Source organism: Penicillium canescens (genome assembly GCF_028828765.1).
Source record: "Penicillium canescens strain IBT 15451 chromosome Unknown utg000002l_segment0_segment0, whole genome shotgun sequence".
NCBI classification, from domain to species: Eukaryota; Fungi; Ascomycota; class Eurotiomycetes; order Eurotiales; family Aspergillaceae; genus Penicillium; species Penicillium canescens.
The window spans coordinates 2,687,546-2,703,066 of record NW_026703964.1 but is presented as its reverse complement, the minus strand read 5'-3'; the positions used below and the strand labels follow the sequence as shown (position 1 = coordinate 2,703,066).

Below are 15,521 nucleotides of genomic sequence, written 5' to 3'. Positions count from 1 at the left end.
TCCAATTGTTCTTACATATGTTCCATAATGACCCCGCGCATATCATTATCAATGACACAGCTCCGCCCACGCGTGCTAGCGCGAGGTACCTAACTACCTAACTAGGCGCAATCCGCAGCTTCACCATCTCGCAGCGTCTCCACTCCCCAGATGCGTCAGCGGTAGCATCGTCATTTTTATCGCGCTTGCAATCCCTAGGACTCCAGACCCGGACACAAACGATAGATTTCAATCAGCTCTAGCTCCTTACTCTCACCCTCAATCGCCCAACTCTCTTCAGAAGGCGAGGAGGAAAGGGTTTCCTCCTCTTTGAAAACAGGCAAGGAAGGCGTTGAAAATGGTATCCCTGGGCGACACAGCTTATCCAGATGTTCCTGTTCCTCACTTTTCAGAATCCACTGCTCCTCGCCATCTTTCATATGTTTCTTGTACGGCAGTGTCGCTATTCAAGCTGACTACTTGCGGACAACTCCTATTGCAATATCTTTGGAGATCTCGAACCATTGCAGGTGGAATTTAGAACAACCAGGGCACTTGTGCTCGATTCGTCTGTGATGATTCAGTTCCAGATGCACGGACGCCCCCGTTCCACCCAGTTTCCGAAGATCGGCCATATCACTTCATCAGATGTTGCCTCCCCAGTTCAGTATCACGAAACAAAAGCCGTCTCGGCACCAAGCGCAATGACGCAGAAGATATCGGGGAGATTGAGCACTGGTTTGGCCTGTTTGAATACCACCTACATTCTCACCGAATTAGGTTTAAGATCTACAATTTTGATAAAACTAGGCTACAGCTTGGCCACCGAGAGGCCCAGAACAGGGCGGCGTGCGTAGGCTGTAGATTATGGGTAAGATCTAAGACTACGCCAATAGGTGCATTGATATATCTTAGCCTTATACCCATCGTGTCCTGCCTATATTTAAATACTCCCCTGGCTGCCTAGGCTGATGGCAACGGAGAACTCTTGCAAATGGGGAAGGACCGTCATCCATGGATGAATAAAGAGAACAGAGATGATTTACATCATGGTACCGAGAAGTAACGAGCGATACAAAAGCATTTGCAGAAGCCCCATAGAGTGCATCTCCTCATAACTTATCGATGTGAGCTCTCACGGCCTTTTGGTTTATGGCCTCCACATCTTGATACTAAAACGTCTTGTTCAAGAATCCTCCGGACGACGATACTGTTGTCATCCATGGGTCATAACTGCGACAGTTGGATCATCGGACCACAGGATGGTAGAACTGATATGGCATGCTTAGGCACTGAACTATGCTAGCCGAATTCGGATGGGAGGCGGCTTACCAAGGGACCCCTGAGCAAATACTTTCTTTCCCTTCTTTTCTCTCTAGTCTCGATACTTTAAGTTAGTTGAAATGCACATGTTGATTTGATCTTCTTCCTGGCACGTAACACCGCAGTGGCTTTTTGACTCTAAAAGAAGAACGGGCCGAAGGGCTTTTTTGTGTTGCTATGGGATCTTACTAACATGTCCTTCATCACCATTCCACTATTACTTTGTGGAGGGCGGGACAGATTGACGAAAGTGAATAATATCCCGGCGGTGCTCCGGTTGGGAGGAGTTAATGTGACCTGAAAGGCGCCTGAAAAGTTGTGGAGCTAAGCTAAGTCCACCGATCAGACTTCTAAGAATTAGAATAGAAAGTGCTGCAGAAAGTGTTGTAAGCACACCTAATACTGCGCTGTAATTCAGTATACAATCAGGGTGAACCGGGCCCCCGACGGTGTCACTCACCTAGATAAGGGGAAGTTTAGCCTTGCGCTATTAGGATGGAGGAGTCATTGCTTTAACATGTATAAATCTCACATCAGTATCATTGGTTAATGTTGATTAGTTCTGAAGTTCTGCGGTTCTCTAACCAAGATTTCTACTGCAGTTTTATTTTCTATCACAGATTTGTTCATCATGGTTACCCTCACTCGAATTCAGGTTGCGATCCTCAGCGTTAGTACTTTGACTGCAGCAGTCCCTCTCTCTGCCAGAGCAGAAAAGAAGTCTTTCTCTGTGAACCAGGTTAAGGTAACCCCTACCAAGACCACAAACCCAGCTGCCCACTATGCAAAGGTGTTACATAAGTATGGCGCTGAAGTCCCGGACCATGTCCTGGCCGCAGCCGCAGCTACTGGGAGTGTCACAACTACCCCAACAGAGTACGATGAGGAGTATCTTACTCCGATTGATATTGGTGGCACAACGATGAATTTGGACATCGATACTGGTTCCTCTGACCTGTGAGTATCTATCATAGGCTACCGCCGCATAACACATATGCCTGCTAACGACTGATTACAATAAGTTGGGTGTTTTCCAATGGGCTGCCCTCCAGTGAGACTGCAGGCCATGCGGTGTACATCCCTAGCGCTGATGCCGAGCTCCTGAGTGGCTACACTTGGGACATCTCATATGGAGATGGAAGTTCGGCTAGTGGGGATGTGTACTTGGACTATGTGAATGTTGGAGGTGTTACTGCCACCTCCCAAGCTGTTGAAGCTGCTGAAACCATCAGCTCCGAGTTCGAGCAGGACGCATCAGATGGCCTTATGGGTCTCGCCTTTAGCTCTATCAATACTGGTAAGAATTCATTTCCACGTCGGTGGCTATATACTGAGGTAGACAGTCCAACCCGTGTCCCAGTTAACTTTCTTCGCCAACATTCAGTCCAGCTTGGCTTCTCCTTTGTTTTGTGCGGACCTTAAGTACGAGGCACCGGGCGTGTATGACTTTGGCTTCATTGACAGCTCCAAGTACACAGGGTCGATTACATACACTTCTGTGGACAACTCTGAGGGCTACTGGGGATTCACTGCATCTGGATATGCAATTGGAAGCGGCTCTACTGTGTCAACATCCATCAGCGGTATCGCAGGTAAGTGCCTCATTTCATAATCTTCATGGTTTCATTCTAATTGATCCTCTGAACTGTAGATACCGGCACCACTCTCCTCCTCCTTAGTAGTTCAATTGTCAATAAGTACTATGCGAAGGTCAGCGGAGCTACGAACAGCAATACTTATGGTGGCTGGGTCTTCCCATGCTCTGCAACACTCCCTACGTTCACCACTGTGATAAATGGCTACAAAGCAGTCATTCCAGCAAAGTATCTGAATTATGCTCCTGTTACAACCGGGAGTTCAACTTGCTTTGGCTCTATCCAAGTTGACACTGGTATTGGCTTCGCCATTTTTGGCGATATTTTCCTCAAGAGCCAGTATGTCGTCTTTGATGCAAGTGGACCGCAGCTCGGATTTGCCGCTCAGGCATAATGCTGGTGCAACGGTATTCCAGAGCATTAGGGAAATTATGGGTCGTGCAGGGTGAGATCTGGTCGAACTCTTTCAAGAAGATTTGACAATTTATATTTCTTAGGAGAGGGAAACGGGGAATTCTCTAAGCCCTCGACATAAGACAGTACGTGGAAGAAGGGTGGCATTTAGCAACTAAGGACAGGGTTGTTCATCGATCATTTGTTCTATTTTCGTTTTGTATGGTAGACGAGGTATAATGGCAGCGTCATAACACGCTAAGAGTGACCCTTGATGTCTGACAACGCTTCAACAGCAAAGTCAGACAGACACACACATCAATGCCGCTCTATTCGTATTGTCTGTCCAGCGCCGCTGTATTGCTCACCTTAATCTCCGTACTCCGTACTCTTCACCCCTTTGACCTTTTTCTAGTCCTATATTATGTGACCATCTGGGACTGACATAGGCTGAATCTGGGGTAATTGGGACAAATCGGGAAGGAACGTAAACGAAACCATCATGGCAGGAGTAGATGAAACCCCACGATCCTGGTACTTTCCTCTTTCCCTTTCCTTCTCTGCAGTTTCACTTCTCTCGTTCATAGCACCGAATAGGTCCCCTTATTTTTGACTGGCCTATAACATATAGCACCCCTTATGCTCGCTCTCCTTCCTAATCAAGACTGACTTCCCGTAAACTCTCTTATGAGCCTGCATCCTCTATCTCCAAAAGTCTAATCACTTACGGTGAATTATCGCCTCGTTCAATTGGCAGAAGCGAACACGTAACGAAAATGCCGTTCACTTATAATCCCGTTCCAGCGGAGCTTGGACAGGCTGACTGCCGGGATCCTTAACCCACTGAAAATGCCACGCTCTTCGAGGGATGTACAGTGCCATGCCATTAATTTTTGACAAGCACTAATTTTTAGCGCATCACACTAGATTAAAATAGGATAACGCGGTAATAGATTGACCATCTATTACATACAGTTACCCTAATATTTTGTGTACCAACCATCTGCCTTGATTACTGCTTGCACACGATGCGGCATCGTCCGTAATAGACGCGCTAGTACCTGGTCCCTAATATTCTCCCATACCTCCTTAGGAGCAGATTTTAATGCCTCAAGCGTGTACGCATTATCACGAGCGTGCTCAAGCTCAGGATATAGCCTGTAAATTAACGCCCAAAGGTTTTCAATCGGATTTAAATCGGGAGAATGTGCCGTGGCGGAGAACCGACGGGGGACCTGTGTCAAGCTTTGGGCTTCACAAGCCAAAGCCAGCTGATTGGGCGATTAGTACGCGTAAAGCGCTTCGCAGGTGCGCAAGCTTAAATCGTGCACCATAGCCCCGCTTTAAATTTCCACTTGCACTAGGTCATCAAAGCTTGGTAGAATTGAGTTTATCTGATAAGGCCGAATTTGCTATTCCTCCTATACTTCGCGGGAAAGAAAAACTGCCCACCTCTTTATTTCCTGCAAGAGCGCTCGCCTCTAGGAGACATAAAATTAGTGTGGCTAACGATTTTCGGAAGGTGATACTTGGCCTGTGGCCTCAGGGCTTTCTAGACGCAGCGCCTGCAGATAGTGCCTACATCTTAGCTTTAAACTAGGGAGAATGGCACTCGATCCAAGGAACAACTAGCCTTCGACGGCAAATGGACAAGTTATTTGGTGGCACGATGGCCCTGAGAGAAAACCCGTTGATAGGCAATTCGTCAATCTTCTTATCAAATTGCTTGCGCCAAATAGAATGGTGCTGGTTACAATCATAAATGGCGTTTGCACATGGTTGCCCGGCGGAGCTCTAGCGGTAGGGTCTATAAATTGCCCATCTCAGCTGCACCACACTATCCTCTCTGTCCCTCCGTTCTTTCCATGCGACTTCTGCATTACTTCGTGACACAAGTGCACTTGTCCTTGAATTTGTGCAACTCTTTGCAAGGCCATCAAGTCCATCCTTAGTTAAGCTCCCTCCCAGCCACAACTGAGGAAGCAGCCACCATGGCCTCGCGCGGACCTGACTTCGCCAACATAGATGATCGCTCACTAGAGCGAACCATCGACGAGAAAGGTGCCCTCCCGGCCACTGTTCACGATATGGCAGAAAAGGTGCACGATCTTACTGAGAAATTAGTGGATAGTCACGGTGACATGGCACCAATCCAAGACATTGACTACGTGATGGACAAGATCAGCACTTTGACAATTGACGAGTGCAAAGATATCATCCAAAACCTTCTCATGTACCATGAGTATGACTATAATTTCTCCAACGTTCTGCGAGAGAAGCTCGCCTCCTTGATGGAAGGGCCATCTGAGGGACAAAACATTGAAGAATGGGAGCTACAGATGAAGACAGAGACAGCTTTGAATCGCTTTTACTCGCCGTACCCTGAGGTGCGCGCCGTTTCTACACCGACGGACGATCCCACTATTCCCTGCGAGACAATTCGCGCCCACCTCCTTGGCTATATGTGGGCCATTATCGCCCAATTCACCAATTCCTTGTTTAATTCGCGCTATCCCTCCATCACTCTAGGATCTGCCGTGGCACAAATCCTGCTTTATCCATGTGGATTGTTCCTTGCATGGGTTCTGCCAGACTGGGGCTTCATGATAGGCGGCAAGAGAGTTTCTCTCAATCCTGGTCCCTGGACGTACAAAGAACAGATGCTTTCCACCATCATCATCGATGTTGGTCTAACTTCTGCCTATTGCTTCTGGAACATCCAGACCCAGACCGTCTACTACCAGGACAAATGGCTTACCCCGGGCTACAGTATTCTGCTCTTGCTGTCTACCCAGCTCCTGGGTCTTGGGTTTTCCGGTCTGCTCCGCCGCTTCGTGGTCTACCCAGTCGAAGCATTGTGGCCCAACATCTTGCCCACTTTGGCCCTGAACAGAGCGCTACTGGTGCCTGAGAAGAAGGAAATGATTTATGGCTGGAGTATGTCGCGATATAAGTTTTTCTTCGTCGTTTTTACCGCCATGTTCGTCTACTTCTGGCTTCCAGATTTTATTTTCCAAGCCCTGAGCTACTTCGCCTGGATGACGTGGATCGCACCCAACAACTTCAACCTGAATATGATCACAGGTTCCTTGAACGGCCTTGGGTTCAATCCCATCTCGTCATTCGATTGGAATGTAATCTCCGTGTATTCATATCCGCTCACATATCCGTTCTTCGCATACACCCAGCAGTTCCTGGGCACGCTCCTAGCTGGTTTTATCATCATCGCCTTGTACTGGTCCAACACCAACTGGTCAGCGTATCTTCCTCCGAACTCGTCTGGGATTTTCGACAACACCGGAGCCTCTTATAACATTACGAGGGTGATGAATAAAGGTACTCTCAATGAGGAAGCCTACAAGGCATACTCTCCCGCTTTCTACAGTGCTGGAAATCTTGTCGTATATGGTGCATTCTTTGCCTTCTACCCGCTTACGATGGTGTTCATCATTCTGGATGCTTGGCGACCACTTCTCAGAGCTTACAAGTCAATGACGCGGGCCGCTGTCTCATCCATTAGGAGCCTCATTATCGGTGTCAAGAATGCAACCGCTTGCCTTGCCAGGGGCAATGTCCGTGAAGCTAGTCGACACTTGTATAACATCTTGAATGATGATACCTCAATCTACGACGAGTTCGATGATCCCTTTACCAAGCTGATGCGCAATTATCCTGAAGTTCCTGACTGGTGGTTCTTGATGATCTCTCTGATCGCGTTCATCTTCGCGATCATTATTGTGACTCACTGGCCACAGCTCGGAGCACCTGTCTGGACCGTCTTTTTCGTAATTGGGCTCAATTTGGTATTCCTTATCCCCATGTCGTACCTCTACGCAATCTCGGGTACCACGGAAGGGTTGAACGTTGTCACGGAGCTGATTGTGGGTTACGCTTTGCCTGGACACCCCGAGGCACTGATGTTCGTGAAGGCTTTCGGATACAATATCAACGGCCAAGCAGATAACTACATTTCGGACCAGAAGATGGGTTTCTATGCCAAGGTGCCCCCTCGAGCCATGTACCGCGGTCAAGTACTGAGCGCTATCATCACGGCCCTTGTCGCCTATGCAGTTGTGCAATTCGCCGACACTCAGATTCCGGGCATTTGTACCCCGGGCCAGGCTTCCAATTTCAACTGCGAAAACGGCTCACAAATTTACTTCTCATCATCGGTCGTTTGGGTAAGATATCACCTATACAGCCTTCTAGGCGGATCAGAGCACTGACATCACTGTAGGGTGCTATCGGTCCAAAGAGAATCTTTGACCAGATCTATCCAACTATGAAATACACTTTCCTGCTGGGATTCCTCCTTGCGATCGTGTGGTGGACCGCCAAGCGTTTTGGATCCAATTTCCGCGAGGTGTGCAAGTCTATGTTGCCTGCCGCTATTTTCAAGCCGATCAATATGTTGGTTTTCACACCAATGTCGTGGCTCAAGCACGTCCATCCATCGCTCATCTTCAACGGAATGCTTTTCTGGGCACCCCTCAATCTCACTTATTACACCGGTGGTCTGTACTGCTCCTTCGTTTTTATGTACTACCTAAGAAGGTACAAGACCACGTGGTGGGAAAAGTATAACTATGTCCTCTCGGCCGCACTCACCGGTGGCGTCGCGTTCTCAGGCATCATCATCTTCTTCGCGGTGCAGTATCATCAGAAATCGATCAGCTGGTGGGGCAATAACGTGCTTGGGGAGACGATTGACGGCGGGGCTGGCCAGGAGGCTTTGTTTCCCAACCTGCCTGCGAAGGGATACTTCGGCCCCGACACGTGGTCCTAGCTGTTACGGGTCAATCGAAGGGAGCAGGTCAATTCGGTACCAATAGGACGAAAGTATCGAAGCTGAAGAGGAAAGAGAAGGAAAGGAAGGTCAGCCAGAAGGAGGGAGCTCGGAGCTCAAGTACACAGTAAACAGGCAAACATCCCAAACTCCCAAACAGATATCTCAGGCACCAATCTGCAGAATGAAGTTATTGCTAGGCTTAGAAAACAATTGTCACATTTCGTAGTAGTATATCTTGACGATATTCTTATCTATTCGGATACGATAGAAGACTACTACCGGTACCTCGGACATGTACTTGAGGTCCTAAAACTCATAAGCTAATTCACACAGCCCGCGAAGTACGAGATTACCCACGATAGACTAGAATTCTGGGGATTTGTTATTAGGGGAGGATACGTTCGCCCCCCGCTAGCTAAAATCTCGATTATCAGGGATTAGCTGACGCCGCGGAAGGTGCAGGAAGTGCGTTAGTTTGTTGTTAGTCTTACTACGAACTCTCGCCGCTTCATCAAGGACTTCGCGAAGGTTTGTGTTCCCTTACACGAGTTGCTTAAGGAAGCGGATGAAGGGCTTCGCAAACAGAAGTTTCATCCAATTCGGTGGACGACAACGTGCGAAGGTGCGTTCTTGAGACTCAAAGCAGCACTCACCGATGAGCCGACTAGACCATTCTTCATCGAGACGGATGCATCAGGGTAGGTTATCGGGATAGTTCTTCTCCAGCTAGGCTTGAATGACAAGTTGTATCCAATGGTTTCAGCCCAAAATCAATATTCAAGGATTGAAGACGAATCATTCCTCCGCTTCGATGCTACACCTACCCAGCAACTGCGGAAAGACTTTTTGATTAGAGGACACATTTGGAGCCGGCTTTGCTACCCCACGAAGTTCTTTGATAAGACGGCTCTAGACAATGGCAAACCATTGATTGAGGAGCCGTCTACTATTCTTCCGAGAAGGCATAGGCGCCTATGGCTTGGAGTGCGGATTGCAACCATTTGTCTTACTTAGAAATTGTTACGATAAACCATTTGCTGACCATCGCTTGAAATCTACTTTTCTCGCTGGATGACATATGACCGGACTCGACACTTCACGTCTACCAGACTCGCCCATCGATTTGCGCCAGTTGCTCAATCCCCTGTTCACTTCAGTGGAAATTCGTACTCGGCACCTAGGCATGTAGAGCAGGAAATGGTGAACTCTGAAATGAAGGCACGGATTCCTGCCCTAATTGAGGCCTGTTGAGGCCATCACCACGCGTTCCTTCTACATCCAGTCACCTCAGCATCGTCACAACAAGTTCGGATCACAGCATGACAATGCCAACACCACCTCTCTTATTCTCATCAAGCAAGTTCTGCTCGTTCACTCCGCCCGCGATTGGGGCCGTACGGTAGTTGTACAAGTAGTAGTGGAGCTGGCCATAACCGGCTCCGAATTTGAGCTGTTCGAGGAAAAGGGGGTTATCGGCAAGAGTCAGGGCATTAAAAACGTCAAAACGTGCCTATAAGAAATTCATGTCAGCGGTCGCATTTCACAACCTCAGGGAAAAGGTGTGGTCTGAGAAGTGCCTGTCATCGTACCTGCTTGGCCAGAATAAGAGCGTCATTCATCAGCATCAACAAGCGCTCCTTGAGGCCCTTCTCCGTCTCTGTGAATGCAGCCTCGGTCGCATAGTAGTACAGGTAAGCGGCACGGACTTCCTTGTGCTTTGCATTTTGGATGACGGTAGATTCGAGATTGTAGAATGAGAAGAAGTCGGTGATCTTGTGGGTTTGCGGATCCTCGACGATGTACGACCAGATCACTTGTTCCTTGACAGTGTCCCTGTGTACCAGCCAGTGTTCAACCTCCACTTTCGTGAACGCCTGATTTAGATCAAAGCGTCGGAAGTATCGCTCCAAAAGTTCTTGAACGGCGTCAATGTCCTTGACTTCCATGGGCCGAAGACCAGGCATGGACGTTTCATTGGGAAGGTGATTCTTGGCTATCTGGCGTGCCTTTGTTGACCCGTGGGGAAGAGGCGAGAAGCCAACCTCGTAGAGCTTGAGCCAGTCCAGGGGCCGGTGGTAGTATTGACAGGAACTGACGGGTTTCGGCAAGATCACTCCGGCGGTATAGATAGCCTGGTAGATGCCATTCAGGTAACAGCGACGTGTGATTTCTTTAATTAGAACCGGCGCAAGTCGCTTGGATCGTAGCTTTTTATGTATGCAGAGGAAGTTGATCTCAATGACTTTGAACTTCTGGTCGCGAACCCGGATCTCGGTGGGAACGCCGCAGATGGACGCAACCAGTTTTCGCGATTTGGAGGCTCGCACTCCGACATGCCATATATCCCTCCAGCCGGGAGACATCAAAGCCCTAGTATCTCCAAGTCAGCATTTTACACAGTCATCGGCAGGAGAACGGCGGAAGCAATGACGCGCCAGTGAAGAAACGATTGCGAGTAACGGAAGCGGAACATAGCATGGTCGTCCTCGACATAGTGGTTCGTCAGGAGATCCCAGAGTTCCTGAAGTCCTTTCTCATCCGTCAAATCCAGCGTAGTCCACTCAAAGCCATCGAGCAGCTGATCTGGCTCCTTCGACACCTGCTCGGGGTCGACGATCTTGATAAGTCCCTCGATAGCTTTCTCCTGCTCATCGAACCGCGGCACAGGCTGTGTCTGCCAGAACTTGTAAGACGCCATGCCTTTCTGATTCTTACCTCCGATCGAGAGGCTCGTCAACGGCTCTTCGAGGCCCATCTTGCGCAGCGCTTCCGTCGCTTGCTCTTTATTCATACCCTCCATCTCGCTCTTGAGCGAGGGATTCATCTCCAGTAGAGTCTCTGCCATTTTCGGAGTGATTATCGAGCTAGCAGACTTGCCGCGAGACGTGGTACCCTCTTTTCCTTCTCCATCCTTGGTATATTTGCCAGAGAGCTTCTTCTTCTCCGCTTGGCCGTTGTGGGTGTCGGTGGGGGTTTTGTCGCGGTCTCACCAAATGGAGGGTCGACCGTTTCGCTGGCCTCCGTCGCCTCTTCGGGAGCCTTGCCCTTGACTTCCTTGGATTCTGACATTGCGGCAGGTGGATGTGGGAAGTGAGAGAAAGAAGAGCGCGTGTGTAGGCGAAGAGCGAAGAATAGGGTGGTACAGGTCTAGGAAGCCAGGTCGACAGTTGTCATTCCTTTCGGCCAAAGAACTGTGATTGGCTGACTTATTAATCGCTTTATGTTGCAACGCTCTGAGTTAGGGAGTGATACGGTGCCTGTTGGATCCCCTGTACTAATGGTATTGTCCTGTCACCCTGATACGCACTACTCATGCATTAGGGTTAGACCTGTATCTATAATACTGGGTCATGACCCACAGAACACCATAACAATACAACTAATATACACATGCTACAAGAGTGCCTAACCTTATTCGTGCACTAGTATTAAAGAGGATGGTGGAAATCATACCGGCTGGTTGTGATTGGTCAAGTCTCTAGGCGAAAAGGGTCTCAGAATGTAATGTCTTCGAGAAGATCGATGGACCACTGCATGCCAAGTGGGTCGGAGCCAATTTTGTTTAAGCTTTTCCTCGTCGGACGATTAGCATACCCTCGTTCCACCGGTCATAGCTCATCTGGCTTATCTTCAACACCTCGGTGTACTCCGTAGATGCCGCAACAGTATCTCTTCGTTAACTGATAGTATCTTGCATTTACAGTTTTGTGGTGGCCCACTCGCTTAGGGCTTACATTAGTTACATGGAAACTTACTTCCACGTCCAAAGTCGTCGTCAGTGAAACCCTGTCTCCTTCCGAAATATCCAATTATCAACTGGACGGTGTAGGTGGGCAAAAAGTTACAGATATCTGTGTAATTATTGTGTCTTCCAATCCAAAGTTACGTCAATGTTTTTTTCGTACCTCAGCAAATCCAAGCACGTTCTGTTTTTAAGGCACTGAGGACACTCTGGGATAGGTGCAGCCGCTCTCACTCTTTACTCCTTTCTATCGGCTGCCTGTAGTATCTAATGAGAAAGTGGGAATGACTATCTGGTAGTGGGATTCTTCTTGGACATCTCAGCCGTTGTGTTGATTGATTTCCTACTCCTGTATGAAATGGAGGGGATCGGGAACATGATGTTGCTCTCTATAGGTTTCGCGGATTATCTCCATTGTGCATACAGCAATAAGCCATCTGTGACAGGCTATGATTCCTTGTGTCTATGCCCCGCACCTCCCATTACCCCACTGACTCTAATATATAAGTAGTCTGTAGCCCGCTTGCCAAGGCTAAAACTTACCTGAACACCCACCGTCCACAAAGGGAAAGTTGCGACCGATACTCTATGACTTATCGAAGAATCTAAAATCTCTGATCCCAAAACCATGACTATTCTTGCATCACAGCCACTTCCTGGCTTAATAAGAGCCGAAGACGTCCTTCCTACAATGACAAATATTGTAGCGAGATACCGGGCCGCTCTTGATACCGTCGCTAGGGACGTGGACCCCACAACAGCTTGCTTTGCCAATACTGTCCAACCTCTGATTGAAGTCGAGAACGAAATGCAAGGGAAACTAGCTATGGTTGCTATGTTGCGATACGCTTCTCCTGAGAAAGCCGCCAGAGAAGCTTCCGAGGAAGCCTTGCAATTATTCTCTGAGGCCGAGTCAAACTTCGTAGCTAGGGAGGATCTCTACCTGCTTGTCAAGGCAGTTAGAGATAAGGCCGAGCCACTGGACTTTGAGTCCCAGAAATACTTAGACGAGCTTCTGAAAGACTACACGAGATGTGGACATGGCTTGCTGCGGGTCGAGGATATCGAGCAATATCTAAACTCGAGAAACACGATCGATATGTTGCGGCGGAATTTCATCAGAAACCTTACGGACAACGTCGGAGGCATATGGCTTACCGAATCAGACCTCGAAGGAGTTCATGATGCTGACATGCTTCGCTTCCATAGAAAGTCCGAGAGGCCTGCAAATGATTACTTTATCCCCTTCACAAAGCACGACGTGGCTACGGTTTTGAAGTACGCTAAAATTCCGGCCACTAGAAAGCGTCTCTATACCGCTAATGACAAGAAAGCGGAGGAGAATGTTAGCATCTTTAAGGATGTGATTCTGCGTCGTGATAACAATGCTCGTATGCTAGGCTATCCTAGCCATGCTGCATTCAGGCTGGAGAAGCGAGTGGCCAAGACTACCGCCTGGGTGCACCATTTCTTGGATAATCTACAGGATATCCTCCTTCCAAAAGGAAGGAAGGAGATGGAGTTCCTACTGAAACGAAAGAGAAATTACCTCCGCCACTCGAAATATCCAGACGAGCACCCTGATATTATGCCTCCATGGGACTTCAAGTTCTACATCCGCCTGGCCGAAGAAGAGTTGGACGTCCAGCATAAGAAAATTGCAGAATACTTCCCACTTCAAACTGTCATCGCCTCTATGCTAAGACTCTTTGCCCATTGCCTTCGGCTACGGTTTGAGAGTGTCGCGCCGGAACACTTGGCGCATTCAAGTTGGCACGAAGATGTCGAGGCATGGTCGGTATGGGATGAGAGTTCAGATGCCAGAGGCTCGTTTATCGGCCATCTCTACGCCGACCTACTCTCTAGGCCGAATAAATATCGCGGCTCACAGGACGTTAACATCCAGTGTGTAAGCATCCCCGTGTTATAATTGGATTTCGAGACGAAGGCGCCGCACTAAATACCCAAGACTAACATGCAATATCTGGGGAGTAGTCATATATCCAAGGTGATGGTAACCGGGTATACCCTACTACGTTACTAATGTGTAGTTTTCCTCGCCCTACGGCAACTGCCTGCGCATTACTAGAGCACAAAGACGTGGTCTCTCTCTTCCACGGTGTGTTTTGACCGCTAGTTCCCCTTGCCGTAGGTGCCTATATAATTACGAAGGGCTAACAGAATCTTATAGAGCTTGGGCACGGAATGCATGATTTACTGGCAAGGACAAAATATACCCGTTTCCACGGATGGCGAGCTCCTCCTGATTTTGCTGAAGCTCCTAGCGTAATGCTAGAGAATTGGTGCTGGATAAAGGATGAGCTTAGACAAATGAGCTGCCACTACACTAGCCTGGACTCCAAGTTGTTAGAGGACTGGCAGTTACGCCACCCAGGACTACCAGTTCCCCCAACTCAGATTCCGGACGAACTGCTAGACCCCCTTGTTGAAAGCCGCAATCACAATAGGGCTCTATGGCTACTAAGTCAACTGTAAGTTTGGCACACCTTTGTCTTGATAAACTAGCCTAGCTAACTGAATATACCACACAGGGCTGTGTCTCGCTTTGATATGGAGGTACATGATCTACCTAGTCACGAAGCCTGTGAGGCAATGGACCCGACGACGCTCTTTAACCAGGTCGACGAGAAGTTAACCCTCCAGCCAATCCCGGACAGGGAGGATCGAGGGCACCCTCACGTGCACTTCGGCCATCTCCTTTCTGGGTACGATGCAGGCTATTACTCTTATCTTAGGTATGTGATAGAGTATGAGACTTCTCTCTAAGTTCTGGCTTAGTGGGGTGAGGATGCATATCGCATTTTTTCTAACTGCAGATAGTGCCCAAGTCTTCGCCGCAGACTTGTTCGAATCGACTTTTGCTGCTAACCCACGGTGCCAGTTAGCCTGGGAAAGATATCGTAGAGGGGTGCTCGAGTACGGCGGTAGCCGGGATGAGCTGCAGATGCTGCATGAGTTCCTCGGCCGGCCGCCTAATCCGTATGCATTGCTCCGAAGCCTGTTGCCGAGCAAAGTGGGGTAGTAAAATACGCCTAATGGTTTAGTTCCATTTGTGTCGTGGTTTCTTTGTTTATTTATAATAGTAATTATGGAAGTAATCGCACAGTCGTTTTCCTCTTTGTGATTGGGACACAGACAATTTGTAACCTTCGGACCCTCCGGGGCGCAGTGGGGAAGGGAATTTAAAATCGAGGAAACCTCCTACCTGCTCTAACTGCATGCAAACTAAAATATAGCAATAGGGTTACACCAAGCTTTGACTAAATACTGTAATGCAGACCGCTCTTCAAGACACTAGCTGATCCTACACAATATGCGTCCATACCCAACTTACCTATCAATAACTGGGAACACTTCGAGTCAGGCTCTCCTAATAGTAACTAATAGAAGCCAGAAAACTTTAAGTTTCTGGCCTTTTGTCCAATGAGAATGAAGATACATCCCAGTGCCTCGCTCAGTTAAATTCTTGTCGGGTTTGCGAGCGGACGTTAATGCGCAATACTGGTAAGTGGGGCTTTTGATATACTCCACAGTAAACAACCGCATTCTCGAGAAGTAGAGCCATGTATGCTTGCTTCTCTTCCTCGTTCATGGCAGAGTGGCAATTAGGTGAAAGTATGCGACTGTACTCCGATCAATTCATTTTCCCTGAGACGGACCAGCGCCAAGGGGGATGTGG

General features: G+C 48.4%; 6 protein-coding genes across 6 annotated transcripts; 3 read left to right on the top strand and 3 right to left on the bottom strand.

Annotated features, from left to right (window-relative positions):
* Positions 1-194: 194 nt before the first annotated feature.
* On the bottom strand, positions 195-419 carry N7446_002224 (uncharacterized protein; the record flags this gene model as incomplete). Its single annotated transcript, XM_058510973.1, has 1 exon — positions 195-419. The coding sequence occupies one exon, from the start codon at positions 417-419 to the stop codon at positions 195-197; it is 225 nt and encodes a 74-aa protein (XP_058376509.1).
* Positions 420-1,933: 1,514 nt separating this feature from the next.
* N7446_002223 (pepsin-like aspartic protease) lies at positions 1,934-3,291 on the top strand (the record flags this gene model as incomplete). The annotated part of the gene is made up of 4 exons (XM_058510972.1): positions 1,934-2,259; positions 2,325-2,599; positions 2,646-2,894; positions 2,954-3,291. 4 exons carry the CDS (start codon positions 1,934-1,936, stop codon positions 3,289-3,291), a joined length of 1,188 nt encoding a protein of 395 aa, XP_058376508.1.
* A 1,990-nt stretch (positions 3,292-5,281) lies between these two features.
* On the top strand, positions 5,282-8,076 carry N7446_002222 (uncharacterized protein; the record flags this gene model as incomplete). The annotated part of the gene is made up of 2 exons (XM_058510971.1): positions 5,282-7,471; positions 7,528-8,076. The coding sequence occupies 2 exons, from the start codon at positions 5,282-5,284 to the stop codon at positions 8,074-8,076; spliced, it is 2,739 nt and encodes a 912-aa protein (XP_058376507.1).
* A 1,315-nt stretch (positions 8,077-9,391) lies between these two features.
* Positions 9,392-10,442, bottom strand: N7446_002221 (uncharacterized protein; the record flags this gene model as incomplete). The annotated part of the gene is made up of 2 exons (XM_058510970.1): positions 9,392-9,589; positions 9,669-10,442. 2 exons carry the CDS (start codon positions 10,440-10,442, stop codon positions 9,392-9,394), a joined length of 972 nt encoding a protein of 323 aa, XP_058376506.1.
* Positions 10,443-10,471: 29 nt separating this feature from the next.
* N7446_002220 (acyl-CoA N-acyltransferase) lies at positions 10,472-11,148 on the bottom strand (the record flags this gene model as incomplete). Its single annotated transcript, XM_058510969.1, has 2 exons — positions 10,472-11,025; positions 11,070-11,148. The coding sequence occupies 2 exons, from the start codon at positions 11,146-11,148 to the stop codon at positions 10,472-10,474; spliced, it is 633 nt and encodes a 210-aa protein (XP_058376505.1).
* Positions 11,149-12,424: 1,276 nt separating this feature from the next.
* N7446_002219 (M3 family metallopeptidase) lies at positions 12,425-14,875 on the top strand. Its single transcript, XM_058510968.1, has 5 exons — positions 12,425-13,730; positions 13,817-13,940; positions 14,013-14,313; positions 14,374-14,577; positions 14,663-14,875. The coding sequence occupies exons 1-5, from the start codon at positions 12,450-12,452 to the stop codon at positions 14,862-14,864; spliced, it is 2,112 nt and encodes a 703-aa protein (XP_058376504.1). The 5' UTR covers positions 12,425-12,449; the 3' UTR covers positions 14,865-14,875.
* The last annotated feature ends 646 nt before the right edge of the window (positions 14,876-15,521 follow it).

Excerpts from the sequence above, each read along its gene's own strand:
- N7446_002219 (XM_058510968.1), top strand. The coding sequence starts at position 12,450 with ATGACTATTCTTGCATCACAGCCACTTCCTGGCTTAATAAGAGCCGAA. Across the intron at positions 13,941-14,012 it reads CGTGGTCTCTCTCTTCCACG|AGCTTGGGCACGGAATGCAT; the intron begins GTGTGTTTTGAC and ends AGAATCTTATAG. Across the intron at positions 14,578-14,662 it reads GGCTATTACTCTTATCTTAG|TGCCCAAGTCTTCGCCGCAG; the intron begins GTATGTGATAGA and ends AACTGCAGATAG.